General features: G+C 59.0%; 1 protein-coding gene across 1 annotated transcript; it reads left to right on the forward strand.

Annotated features, from left to right (window-relative positions):
• The first annotated feature begins 1,004 nt into the window (after positions 1 to 1,004).
• Positions 1,005 to 13,266, forward strand: FA2H (fatty acid 2-hydroxylase). The gene is made up of 7 exons (XM_063167877.1): positions 1,005 to 1,271; positions 7,471 to 7,566; positions 9,264 to 9,406; positions 9,504 to 9,610; positions 10,850 to 11,022; positions 11,509 to 11,761; positions 12,403 to 13,266. Exons 1-7 carry the CDS (start codon positions 1,005 to 1,007, stop codon positions 12,480 to 12,482), a joined length of 1,119 nt encoding a protein of 372 aa, XP_063023947.1. The 3' UTR covers positions 12,483 to 13,266.
• The last annotated feature ends 640 nt before the right edge of the window (positions 13,267 to 13,906 follow it).

Consider the following 13,906-nt stretch of genomic DNA (forward strand, 5'->3'; position numbering starts at 1 on the left):
TGTGATGGCTGACCCACCCTTACAGGTGGGGCTGGGGGGGCTCCCCATTCCTGGGATGGCAAACCCCACCTTAATCACTGGTTGCAGCCCAGTGTGGCCAGCTACACCAAATTTGCTGGCATGTGGCCAGCCCCTGTGGTCAAGGGTGTCATCCCAAAGTGGCCCCCCTCACTTCAGAGGGAAATCTTCCCCCAAAAAATGCATGGGAAACTCCTTTCCTGTAATTCTTTATTAATTATTTGGCTGTGATTCTTTGGGGTATTTGGGGCTGCGTCCTGCCCCCCTGGCGAATTGCAAATTTAATTAAATACTGAAATATATCTTTGAACAGGGATGTGGTGCCTGGCAGCAAGTGACACTGGGGTGAATTGGCCTCTGGGTGACCCCTCTGGGTGACCCTGATCTCCTTGGGCACTCTGAGCCAGGACTGGGGTGTCCTCTGCCTTGGCCACCGAGGACCTTGGAGGTGTATTGGTAACTCGGGATGGGTGATTCCCCCGGGGTGCCCTATACCCCCAGCATGCCCTCACAGCCTCATCCCTGCCCCAGGGATGCCCATACTCCAGTTCCACCCCGGGATACCCCATAACCCACCCAAGGTTGCCCCGACCCCCCGTTCCCCACCCTGGCCGTACCCCTGGGCCCAAGGGGGGGCACTCTCCCCTCCCCTGGGGCCGCCCCATTTCCCCGTCCCCCTGAGGGTGCCCTGTGCCCCCTGTGCCCCGCTCTGCCTCTCCAGGGATGCCCCATTCCCACTTTCCAGGGTACCTGCGCTGGGGCGGAGCCTCCGCACCCCAACCGTGCCCCACCCGTGCCTGGCTGCCCAATGGGCTGCGGCGGGGCGCGGCGCGGGGCGTGGCCCGGCTGCATATGCATGTATGCAGATGAGCAGGTGCGGGCAGAGCGCGGCGGCGGGACGGGACGGGACGGGACGGGGACGGGGACGGGGACGGGGACGGGGACTCGGACGGGAGCGGAGCGGGACGGGGAGCGGCGGCGGGGCCATGGCCACGGCGGGGCCGCGCTCCTTCAGCGCCGCCGAGGTGCGGGCGCGCTGCGCGCAGGGCGCCTGCCTGGTCTCCTGCCGCCGCCGCCTGTACGACCTGAGCGGCTTCGTGCGGCTGCACCCGGGCGGGGAGCAGCTGCTGCGCCGCCGCGCCGGCACCGACGTGAGCGCCGCGCTGGACGGGCCGCCGCACCGGCACTCGGAGAACGCCCGCCGCTGGCTGGAGCAGTACTACGTGGGGGACATAGAGCCCGGCGACGAGCAGGTACCGCCGCGGGGCCGAGCCGGGACCGGGGGACGCGGCTACAGGGGAGCCGGGGGTACATACGGCCTCTGCGAGGTGCCTCTGGTGCTGGGTACAGGTGAACAAGGGCTGTGGGGTGCCCCACGTCCCGAAACTGGCAAATGGAGAGGCTGTAGGGTGTCCCAGGTGCTGCTCCAGGATGTGCAGGGTCTGTACAGTGAGTGTCCCGATCCCAAATCCCGATCCAGGATGTGCAGGGTCTGTACAGTGAGTGTCCCGATCCCAAATCCCGATCCAGGATGTGCAGGGTCTGTACAGTGAGTGTCCCGATCCCAGGTCCCGATCCAGGATGTGCAGGGTCTGTACAGTGAGTGTCCCGATCCCAAATCCCGATCCAGGATGTGCAGGATCTCTCTAAGGCACCCTAGGTGTGGCATACACAGCGTTTCTATAGTCGTGGGACTGGGATGTACAGAGATTATGGGGTGCCCTAGGTCCTGCATCGAGTTTTGATAGGTGCTCCAGGTCTGTGCTCTCAGGGATCTGGGCACTGCTGGGGTAATAGAGCATCTCAAGTCCAGAGTGCGTGGAGTCTAAGATGTGCAGGGGCTGTAGGGCAAACTGTGCAGGATCTGAGTCATACAGGGTCTGTAGGGCACTCCAGGTCCAGGCTTCTCAGCACCCAAGCTGTTCAGGACATACAGAGGCTGGATAGGCTTTGGGGTGTACAAGATAGGAAGTTTCTGGGGTGCATGCAGCATATAAGGTGTTTAGTGCACCCAGATCTCAGTCTGAGCTGTATGGGACTTGGTGTGAGCAGGACAGGATCCATAGGATCAGGCTCTTTAGGGTCTGGGATCTACAGGGCAATGAGGGGTGAAGGAGACAGAGGATGTTTGAGGCTTCTGGGGTCTGCATGGGTGGTGCCTGAGGTGTGCAGGGTGCCAAGGTCCCATGTGCCTCCTGGCTCCCAGGAGTTCTCTGGCTCTGAGGTGCAGGGGGCCCTGAGGGTGCCAAGTGCACAGAGCTGAGTACCTGCAGGGTCCCTCTCCACAGCCACCTCCCTCCCTGCCATGCTAGGAAGCAGGGCTGATGGGTGTATCTGGGGTGCCAATGTGGCATGGAGGTGTTGGGGTCTTTGGAGGGGTGCAGGAGATGGAGCTCAGTGTCAGTTTTAGCGGGACTGTATGGCACAGAGTGGGCACTGGGACAGGACACCCTTCGTGGCCCTGTCAGCACTCAACAGGGACCACGGTGCTGGGCACAGGGGTTTGCCAGTGGTGAGCAGCCACTGCTGAGAGAGGAGCTCGGCCATATCCGTCACTGCCTGGCGAGGGGCATGGGACACAGCTCTGTCCCCGCCGTGCCAGTGCCGTGCTGCCCAGGTGGAAGGGAAGTTCCGCAGCCTCCGGGCGGCCCTGGGCACTCCTGCGCAGTTTCCAGCCCTCACCAGCGGCCGCGGGCAGGATGCTGAGCAGCAGAGCCAGCCCAGCCCCCTTCTCCGGCCCAGCAGTTCCTCTCTCGGTATCCCAGCGGGGTCGGTGACCGGCCGGTCCCTCTGGCTGCTTGTTTGCTCTCGCTGCTGTCCTGCCCAGGGCCAGCCCCGGCCCCAGCGCCACAGACGGGGCTTTGTTTCAGCCCCGGTGCAATGCCTGCCTGCTCCCCGCGCGGTCCCGGCCGTGGCACCTCCTCTGTTGGGACACTCGCCGAGCCGCCGCCTCCTCGCAGGCGTGACGAGCCCAGCGGGCTGGGGTAGGAAGGTACCGGACAAACGGGTTCCCGTGCCGAGGGGAGCCGCCACCATCCCAATGCAAATACATGGCGTGATAACGCAGGCTGCAGGGAGATCTGACACTGCCTGGTGCCAGATAAACCATCCCAGCCTGGAGCACGCAGGGCAGGGATTAGAGCTGCCTGCTGCGTGGTGAGGCTGCATCCAGCGTGCACTGAGGTGTCAGCTGCCCTGCCCTACTCCCCACCGCCCAAAAATCCTCTCTGGGGAGAGGTGGTGTCCTTGGTGGTGCTTGGGTTCATGCTTTGGGTGTTTTGGGGCAGGTGCAGCCCAAAGAGCTCTTTGGAGGAAGTGTTACATTACCCCAGTTTGATTCCACAGCTTTGCCAGTGCCTCTCCTTGCCCATCGGATGTCCCGGGGCTGCATCATCCCCATGCTGAGGGATTCAGAATTCTCCGGTCCCACAGGCATCCAGCATCCTCCCCTGCTTCCCACAGGAATTTCCAGGATTTTGCAAAGGGGGGAAAATGTGTTAATGCAGGACAGATAAAGAAGACAAGATCCAGCCTTCATTCCACTGGCCTCTCCGTGCCCCTTCCTGTGGCTCTCTCCTTTGGCCGCAGGTCACTTTTCTGCATCACCCAAATCCTTTTGGCTAAGGACAAATTAATCCCTAAATATTTTATCTATGCAAGCAGGACATATAGGGGAGATCAAAGTGAGTACCAACAATTACCTAAAGCAGACAGTGGATTTTAACAGCCTCGCTAGAAGGGAGCTGGATCATCTAATTACCCTTCCAGTTTGAGCAATGAGGGACTTTCATCACAGCCTCTTTGGGGTGCGTGACGTGGCTGTGACTCACAGTAAATCTTCCATCCTTCTCAGGTTTACTGTCCTTCTCTTCCTCTTGCCTGTATTGCTGCACCTGGCTTTGCACCTACCCTGGCTTTGCATCCCAGCCTGAGCATGCTTGGACGTGGGCGGGACACCTGGGGCACCTCTTTGGGGCTGATGTAACGAGAAGTCACTTTTTATATTGCTGCTATGATTAGCAGTTCAATTCACCGCCTTTTAATAGTCCTGCTGCACCCAGTGTTTAATGGGCCAAGAGACAGCCAGAGAGCACAGAGCACAGTGCTGCTGGGGTGGTGCTGTGGGATGGTGCCCCCACCTTCCTCGGTGCCCTCTGCACCTCCTGGGGTGTCCTCATGCTACATGCCTGCACCTGCACTGCCAACACAGCTTGTCCCATGTGGACACCAGCAAACATCCTCTGAGGAGCTCAGTGAAGGTGCTGGAGGCTGTGGAGCAATGCAAGGTATGGTAGGACTCCTGTGGGGTTTGACTCACTGGGAAAATGGGTGGAAAATCCCCCTGGGTCCAGGCTTTTGGCAGAGCAGCTGTCTGCAGGCAGCATTGCCCTGTCTGGGCCAGGGGGGGCTTTCCAGCTTCTCTGGCTGTGTCCCAAGAACACTGAACCCTGTGCTGGGCCACCCCTTCTGTCTGTAGCTCACATCACAGCTGGATTTGTTCTTTTAATGCCCCCAAGCCCTGATGCAGGGCAGCACTGGGCTGGCACAGCCCCTGCTCTCCAGCTGGTGCAGGACCAGTGCAGAGCGCCCTGTGTGACCCACGCAGGGCAGCCAGATGCTCTCAGGTGGATGCTGGGTCACCCAGTCACTGGATCGTGCCATGCCCTGGGTGTTTGGCCCTGTGTGTACCAGCAGCACTCACCAGGACTGCTGCTCGCTCACAGCTACAGCACCTTGTGGGCGTTAACTTTCCCTTCCTTACATCAGGCCCCTTGTTCATCTTCCCTGGCAGGACTTGTTTGCCTGGGGACAGCTCAGGTGCATCCTCACCACCCACAGGTGACAGCAGAGCCCAGCTCAGCACAGCCCTTGGGCCTCCTCCCAGCCCACCTGTTTAGAGCAGAACGGGCAGAAGCCCCAGCAGGGGTTCAGGTCCATGGGGCTGGATCTCAGCAGGGCCCCTTCGTGCCTGGGGCAGGCAGGAACAGGCCACCCTTTGGGGAGCCAGCTGGGACATGCCAGCGTGGTTTGTGTCCTGGTTGCGACACAGCTCCAGTCCTTTCAGTGCCAGCTCCAGGGTGAGCAAGAGGAGAGCCTTCCTCCTGCTCCCCAGCTGAGGAAGAGGAGGGGTAGGAGATGATTCGGGTGCTGACAGGGAGCTGCCATAGCCCACATGTGGCAGTCATGTCACTGATGGTAACCAGCCCAGGTGCTGGTGGTGAGGTGGGATGTGAGCCCCCAGTCCATCTCCCTGACCTGGGAGGACCAGGAAGCCTCCAGGCATGACACTGTGCTCAGGCATCCATGGGCAGGGGAACTGGAGGTGTGTGAACATTTCGGAAAAGGGAGGAGAGGTGCCGGGCATTGCGTCAGCCCAGCTTTCCTAAGCATCCTTCCTGCTGCTGCCTGGGCTGTGGTGCAAGCTGAAGGTGAAGAGCCCCAGCCCGTTTCTCAGGGCACGGATAAGACATTTCACTCTCTAAAAGCCAAATTTTCTTCCAAAGCACCTGCAGGGCAGAGGCAAAACCATAAATCCACCATGCTTTGCTGGATTTTAAGACATCCCATCTGACCTAGGGTTTTGGAATGTCTGGCTGGAGGACAGAGTGTGCAGCATGGAAAATAGCAGTGGGAATCCTCACAGAGAGGTGTGGTGGTACATGGCATCAGCTCACATCGGTGCTCTGCCTGCAGTAAAATTGATGCCAGTGGGATTCCAGCCTGGAAATACTGGCTGGAAATATCCCCTGTCCTCCCATGCCTGCTGCCCCAGGCAAGGGGTTGCCTCAGAGCTGGGTAATGCAGTTCCTGTACCGGCAGAATGAGGCTTGAAATCCGGCTAGCCCGAGAAATGGGGTGGGAGCACCTCTTGCAAGGAGTGCCTGCCGTGGGTAAACAGTGCCTGAGCCCTGCCTCGGTGTCCCCAGTTAAGTCCTGACATCTTGGCAAGGTGACACCGGTTTTCCTGCATCCCAGGCCCTCCTGCAGCTGCCAGGGCTGTATTCCCCTCTATAGGGAGGCAGTGCATCCCTGTCAGAGCTGTGGGGAGAGCATCCACCGAGGAGCTGGGGGAAAATCCTCCCAGTCTGGAAGCGGCACGGCTGAAGCCGCATCGGGCAGGGCTGAGCTGCGGCCCCGCCGTGCCCTGCCCGGGTTAATGGGTAACCGGGGCCGGCAGAGCGGGACAAAGGCATGCTCGGCACGTCCTGCAGGGCAGCCGGCGCTGCTGCCGGGGGGCACGGCTGGTATGGGGTGTGCACGGGCACGGCCCAGGCTCAGCGAGCCCCCACGGCCGGCGCCGGGGCTGGCACGGCTGCAGCAGGGAGGCTGTGCTGGCAGCTGGCACCGTGTTTGCTTCCCAGCATCAGCCGAGGCAGGTTCCTCCTGTTCCTCAGCCCGCCCTGCCAGCGGGACTGCAGCTGGGTCTCCATCCTGCCACCACCGCACCCCCTGTGCCTCAGTGTGCCCTCCTGAGGCACCTCATATCCACAGCCCATGGCAAGGGCAGCCAGCCCAAACCCCACCTCATATCCACAGCCCATGGCAAAGGCAGCCAGCCCAAACCCCCCTCATATCCACAGCCCATGGCAAAGGCAGCCAGCCCAAAACCCCCTCATATCCCATGGCAAAGGCAGCCAGCCCAAACCCCCCTCATATCCCACAGCCCATGGCAAGGGCAGCCAGCCCAAACCCCCCTCATATCCCATGGCAAGGGCAGCCAGCCCAAACCCCCCTCATATCCCATGGCAAGGGCAGCCAGCCCAAACCCCCTTCATATCCCACAGCCCATGGCAAGGGCAGCCAGCCCAAACCCCACCTCATATCCCATGGCAAGGGCAGTCAGTCCAGTGTCACCCTGTGAAGGACACCTTGGCTTTTTCCCTGGACAAGGTCACTCTTTCTGTGTGTTTTTCTTTGTGCCCACAGAAGGGTGTTGGCACCAGCTGTACCATGCTCCCCAGGCCTGCCAGCCCAGCTTTCTGAGGGACCAAAAACGTCAGGCTGGGCTTTTGTTGGAGATCATTGGGGTGGGAGGAGGGAGCAGTAACCCAGCAATGCCCCAGGCTTTACTGGCAGTGCCAAGGTGACCTCTGCCATGGCACTGCCTATTTGCAGGGGAAGGTGCTGTCCCAGGGCCCAGAGTTTCTGCATTGCCACTCTGCCGTGCTGTCCTGTCCATGGGCAGGGCATTCCAAACACTGGGCTTGAGAGGAGGTTTCCAAAGAGCCCCGAGCCCACAATGTCTGAAGGGCAGGGCAGCTCACTAGCAGCTGCTTCCCTCAGGAAACCTGCTCTGCAGGAACTCACTGACTTAAATTCACCAGATTTTTCCCCATATTTGTTTAGCAGGCAGGAGCTCGCTCTGGCCATACCCCTGAGTGCTACAGCCATCACCATCCCAGCTGAATCCACCACTGGTGCTTCACCACAGAGTTTTCCCTCTCTTTCCAGAGCCTCTCTGAGACAGTGGATGAGAAGGAGGTGTCTGCAGCAGCCCAGACTCCAGAGCACACAGATCTCTGCTACAGAACAGTGCCTGTGGAGAGGGTAAGAGCTCTGGAGTCTCTCCTACACTCTTTGCCAGAGTGCTTTGCCAGTTCTCCCCTTCCCTGTGGGAGGGCTGGGTTTCTGCTGGGCTGTTGGGTGGGAGGGATGGCGTGAGGGAGCCAAGCTGACCCAGCCACTTGTGCCCTTTCTCCTGCTGTGGATGGCATTGCTCATGCTTTATTGCACAGGCGTGGCCCTGCTGGGAGGCTCCCATTGCAGCAGCATGGGACAGATGCCTTTCTCTGACAGCAGCTGTGCCCTTCCACAGGGAAGTGTTGCCAAGCCACACCTTGCTTGCTTTTATTTCTTTCGTGCTTTATTTATTTTATTACTTTATTTATTTTATTTTTATTTTCCCCTTGCCTGAGCACTCGTAATGAGCAGGAAGGGATTCCCCAGGCTGGGCAGGGTGATCCCTGTGTGTGCAGGGTGCTTCCTGCCCTGCCAGCTGCTTCCCAAGCATGCCACAACAGTGGGGACTTATCCCCAAGGTGCCTTTGGCTGCCCCTGCCCTCCACAGCTCCATCTGGTCACCACATCTTGCATGGTCCCAGCTGGTTGGTGAGCATGCTTTTATCTTGTAGAAAGTTGGAGATTTTTAGAGCAGGAGAACATCTTTCACCCCCCAAATTAATATTTTATCACTGAGCACCTTTAAAAGAGAATGTCCATTTCCAAGTGACCTTTTTGCTTTAGCTTTCCCCCCAGTGGAGAATGGCTCTGCTCCCATCCCATACACCAGCTGGGGTTGTTTCCCCTCCTGTGTGACTGTGTTCATCCCTGCCTGCAGCAGAGCCCTCAAAGTGCCCACAGCCACTGTGGATCCTTGCCCTGGGATGCCCTGAACGGAGCCATCCCCACCACTGGCAGCACAGCCCCAGGTGCCACATGGCTGTGCCAGTGCTGTGTGGCACAAGCAGCCCAAGGAGAGCTGCCAGCCCCAGGGCCTGGCCAAGCGAGCGTGGTTTCAGTCCTGGCACAGGGGTGGGACCAAGAATCCACCTTATCTGGCCAGGCCAGCAGATGTGCCCAGGGATGCTGAGCAGTGGCAGAGGTGGTGATGCCAGTTGTGCCTCCCTGTTTTCATGCCATGCCAACATGTGTACCCACACAGGTCCCCTCTTACTCCTGCACCTGAGTTCAGCCGTGCTCAGCAGCACTGCTGGAGTCTGTGTTCACATCCTGTGTCCCTGCTCCCCATCCCTTCCCAGTTTGCTCCTTACTGGGGTGCCCAAACATCTGTGGCTGCCCCATGTGTCCTTTGCACAAGGAGAAACGTCCTTGACTGGGGTAGTGCTATGGGGATGGGATCCATGTGGCACCAGAGGTGTTCTGCTGGGCCATATCACTGCTCACTATCTAATCTTGGCAGCAAAGAGCCTCAGTTATCAGGGCCTGATGCTGAGCCAGGTCTGGGTACAGCCACCTTCACCTTGATCTTCTGGCAGGTACCTGGTGGCACGGGGGTGAGCTAAGCCCTGGGCTGATGTGTGTTTGGTGTGTTTGGCCCCTTGTCTGCCCTGTGCTGGTGCTTGTGGGGAGCTCAGGGCACCTTGGAACCAGAGACAGCTGCTCTTGGGGCATGGGAGGGGTTTGCAGCCCAGAATCCTCCAGCAGCAGCAGCAGCTCAGCTTTGTGCCTGGTACTGGGATGGTTTGTGGGTTCCCCAGCACTACAGCCCCTGTGTGCTCCCCCAGGACCTGGTGGACTGGCAGAAGCCCCTGCTGTGGCAGGTGGGCTACCTGGGGGAGAAGTACGACGAGTGGGTGCACCAGCCCGTGGATCGGCCCATCCGCCTCTTCCACTCGGATTTCCTCGAGTTCCTCTCCAAGACAGCATGGTGAGCTCGGCACTGTGCCCTGGCTGGTGCCTGCCCTGGGAGGGGGATGGCTCACCAGCCAGCAGGACGCCCTCTGACAGCTCCTCCTGCCCCATAGGTACGTGGTGTTCATGGTGTGGACGCCCGTGGTGCTCTATCTCAGCTGGGTCAGCTACACCTCCCTTGCTCAGGGCAACACCAGGCTCTTCTCCTCCTTCACCACAGGTACGAGCAGCAGCAGCAGCAAAGCCTTTGGGCTTCCATTGCTGACCCCACACTGGGCCATGGGGCAGGAATGGGTTGGTTGGACACCTGCATCCCTTCCTCACCCCTCATTCTGTACGTGCTCACCAAAGCCAGATGCAAGAGCAGCAGCTCAGCACCTCTCCCGTGTGGCCACCAGCACCTCTCCCTTGTGGCCGCCAGAAGCCCCCTGTGCTTGCCCACCCCCATCCCCTTCTCTCCCCAGGAGATTTGATCCCCCAGGGCTCAGCAGAGGCACAGAGCCCCCCGGGCTGCAGCCTGCTCCCTCCTGCCTCGTTCCCTCGGTGCCCACAGCGCTGCGGGTGCCGGGGCGGCTCCGATGCCGCTGCCGCCCACCCGGCCGGGCTGAATGCCGGGGAACAAACCCGGCTCTGAGCGCCGCCGGCTCCGCACAGAGCGCGGCTTGTTCGCCCCGAGCGCCTGCCCCTGAATCTCCCACTGTCTGCTCCTGCTCCCCCGGGAACAACAACCGTGCCCGGGGCAAGCTGTCTTCTTTGTTGTCCATTTTTTTTTTTCTTTTTTTGCTGGGCTCCCTATTTTTTTTTGCAAGGTGCCACCCAGTGCCAGCTGTGCCCGGCTGTGGGGTGGGGAGCGCCGGCTGCTCCCTGCTCCTTGTGGCATCCAGCACCTTGCTGCCAAGTTTTGTGGGGATTTTTTCCCCTAAAAATAAGTGGGTTTTGGGGCAATCCAAATTTTGCTAGGAAGGACACAGGGCTGGCAGCCAGCCCTGAAAGAAGGAGGTGGCTGAAAAATGTTCTGCGGGGGAAAGTGCCCAACAAGTCTTTTGTTTTTCCCCCCAAAAAATAAACACCAACAGCACTGTTTTACTGTCATGAGTGCTGCCTGTGCAACTTAGGTCCCTCCTGCCTTGTTCTGGTGGGTGAAGCAGCTGTGTAGTGGTGACACAGTCCCTAGAGTGCACATCCAAGCCCACGTTGGAATCTGGAATGCAGGGAGCTCCCCTCAGGCTTCCTGAGGCAGCAAGAAGCTGGCTGTTTCTGTAAATTAGTCGGAATCAAAGGAAAATGTGGTTTAGAGCAAAGCTTGGGCAGTCAGCTCCCTAGAGGATCTCAGGGCAGGAGGTGGATGAGTGGTGGGAGGGAAGGAGAGCTGAGCATCACCCTGATGCCAGTGGGAGGATGGTGATGGATAAAAGCACCTGCACCTGCCCTGCTGACCACTGCATGTCTTGTTGTGTAGAGTACTCCATCCCTGTCCACAAATACTACTTCCCCTTCATCTTCCTCCTGGGAATGGTCCTGTGGTCCCTGCTAGAGTACCTCATCCACCGCTTTGTGTTCCACATGAAGCCACCCGCTAGCAATTACTATCTGATCACGCTGCATTTCCTGCTGCATGGGCAGCACCACAAGGTGAGTCGCAGCTCCCGCCCCCGCTGGCACCGCCTGGCCCGTGGGAATGGTGGCCTTTGCCCCGCTGCAGCTGTCACCGTGTGCCCTTTGCCCACACAGAGCCTGTTGCTGCCTGCTCAGTGTGACTGGTGGCATCCCAAGCGACGCACTTGCCCAATACCAGCAAGGGCTGTAAAACAGCTCTGGAGGAGCTGGAGTTAATTTTTCAAGATGTGTGGTTGGGCAAGGGGGAAAACCAAAAGAGCCATAGGCTCTCTCTAGCTTTGCTGGAGGAAATGTGGAGCTTGGGCACCTACCAGATAAAGCCACCCCCTGCCTGGGCACCTGGGCATGCATGGGGGCCTGCTCCCACCACCAGGTACAACCTGGGGAGGGATTTTGCTGTTGGCCTTTCCCAGATGGGTTTCCCTGATGCTTGTCAGGGATGTGCAGAGGGAGGAAGGCCGAGTGGGAGCTGCCTGTCCCACCATCCCTCTCTGCTTCCAGTCTCCCTTCGACAGCTCCCGCCTGGTGTTCCCTCCCGTGCCGGCCTCACTGGTGATCGGCTTCTTCTACGGCGTGCTGCGGCTGCTGCTGCCCGAGGTGCTGGGGCTCTGCGTCTTCGTCGGGGGCCTCTGCGGCTACGTCATCTACGACATGATGCACTATTACCTCCACTATGGCTCCCCCAGAAAGGGCACCTACCTGTACGGCCTCAAGGCCTACCACGTCAAGCACCACTTTGAACACCAAAAATCAGGTAGTGCTGCGCTGCCCGTGCGTGCTGGCAGGGGAAGGGGATGTCCAAGATCCAGCCTAGCTGCGTGGGTGAAGCTGATTGCTCCAAAATATTTGGGATTTGGGATGAGGAAAGCCAAGCACTGTGCTGCTGGGGAAGCAGCATGTGAGGTGCTGTAGCCCGTGGAGAATATTTCCTGGCTCTCAGGGTGAGGATGAGGAGCCAGAGCAGGGGTGAAGGCAGCACCTGTCCCACTGGTGGGCATCAGTGCTGCCTGGAATGCCAAATCCCCATGGTGCTGGATGTGGGTGCCTATCCCTGCCCAGGGCAGCATCTCTTCCTGCTGGGAGGTGTTGACAGGTGGAGGGTGAGGCCCTGGGCTTCTCCAGATCCGCCCCACACTTTCCCTAGCCCAGTGCTTGCTCAACCTGCCCTTTGCCCGGTTTCCTAGGAGAAAACGCCCCATCCAGATAAGCTATCATCCATGGGGCTTGTTGGCATGGCCCAGCCAGCTCCTGCTCCCTCTGCTCTTCCTCCTCGTCTTCACTTTGCCTTCCTCCCTCCCCAAAACGTGGCCACTCCTCCCTCACCAGTTAACACAGAGCCCTTGCAACACCTCGATGGTGGTGCCATGGGCTGAACTCTCTCCTGCCTGCCCACAGGTTTTGGCATCAGCACGCGCTTCTGGGATTATCCTTTCCGGACACTCATCCCTGAGGAGACCTTCAAGAAGGAGGACTGACAGCCCCAGCCCAGAGCTCAGCTGCTGGCTCTGTGCCCCAGCACTGGGGCTGGTGTCCCTGCCCTGCCCCCTGCCTGGGGGCTGTGCCACAGCAGTGACTCCAAGTGGAGCATCCCTGTGGAGTGCTGTGGTCCAGCTGTGGCACTGGCAGGGGGATGGGGGGCTGAGGATGGTGAGGAAAGGGGAGGAAGAGGCTGTGGGTTTCCCTGGTGCACTCCTGCCCTACCTCGCTGCCCTCCCGCTCCAGGCTATGGATGCACGGGCAGATCTGCTGCCTGGAAGATGAAGTGCCTGATGCCACGCTCCCTCCCCTGCCCTGGCACCTTGCCAGAGCCCTGTCTCTCCCGGGCTGCCCTCTCCCCAGGGCACCCAACACGCTGCAGTTGCCTCTATTGCCTAACTCATGCCGAGGGGATTCCCTGTCCTAGGTCCTTCTCCCAGCCCATCTCAGCACAGGGTTTTCTTGGCCTGCAGCCCTTTTGGGGCAGGTCCCACAGCTCTGGATTGTGCCTTTTTCTAACCCATATCTCTCTGCCAGATTTATCAAGTTCATGGTTTTCATAGACATTGGCTACTTGAAACTCAAACTCTGATGAAAAGAATTACTATGAGATGCCTTTTTTGCTGATCCTGTGATTTTATTTTTTATTATTTTTCCCTAATGTTTACTGCAGATATTTAAAGGTTTGAAATAAATTTATATGTAAAACTGTAGACACTACAATTGTAAATAAACTGTATATTTTGAAAAATAAAACTTTCTAAAAAGGGTCTGGGAAATGTATCCCCCAGGGCTGCTCACAATTTTGTTCTCCCACCCTTCGTGTGTCCCTTTCCAGGTGCTGATGGCCCTTGGAGCCACCATTCCTGGCTCCCCTCAGTGATGTAGGAGATTTGCAGGGGATATTCTCAGCAGAGCTGTGTGACGTTGGGGCTCTGGGTAAGCAGAAGCTGCCACTCACTTCTCTGAAGTTGGGCAATAGCGTCACGTGAACCCCAGAGCTTCCCAAAATTAGCCCGGCCCTCTGACGAAGCCATCTGCAAAACTTCCTGCAGTCCCAGCAGAGGTCAAGCCCAGCTTCCAGCCCTGGTGCCCACAGCCCAGCTCCTTTGGTGCTCCTGGGGCTTGGGGAGCGGAGCAGGGTCTGGAGGGTGTCACTGCACATGTAGGAGGTTCAACAGGGCACAGAGCCCTTGCTGTGGGTGTTCCAGTGCCCTGGGCAAACCTTCCCACAGCTGCCAGCTCAGCAGAACAGGTTGTGATGCTCAAAATAGCAGAAGCATCAACACAGGCAGGCACAACTTCCCCATCCCCTTTTTCCCACTGCACTTCCTGTGGGCAATTCCTTCTTCCACCAGGCGAAACCCATCGCAGGGGCGTTCAGCCCTCGGGAATACCCCGGCAGCTTTCTGGGAAGCGGGAG

Source organism: Melospiza melodia, chromosome 13, assembly GCF_035770615.1.
Source record: "Melospiza melodia melodia isolate bMelMel2 chromosome 13, bMelMel2.pri, whole genome shotgun sequence".
In the NCBI taxonomy this organism is placed as follows: Eukaryota; Metazoa; Chordata; class Aves; order Passeriformes; family Passerellidae; genus Melospiza; species Melospiza melodia.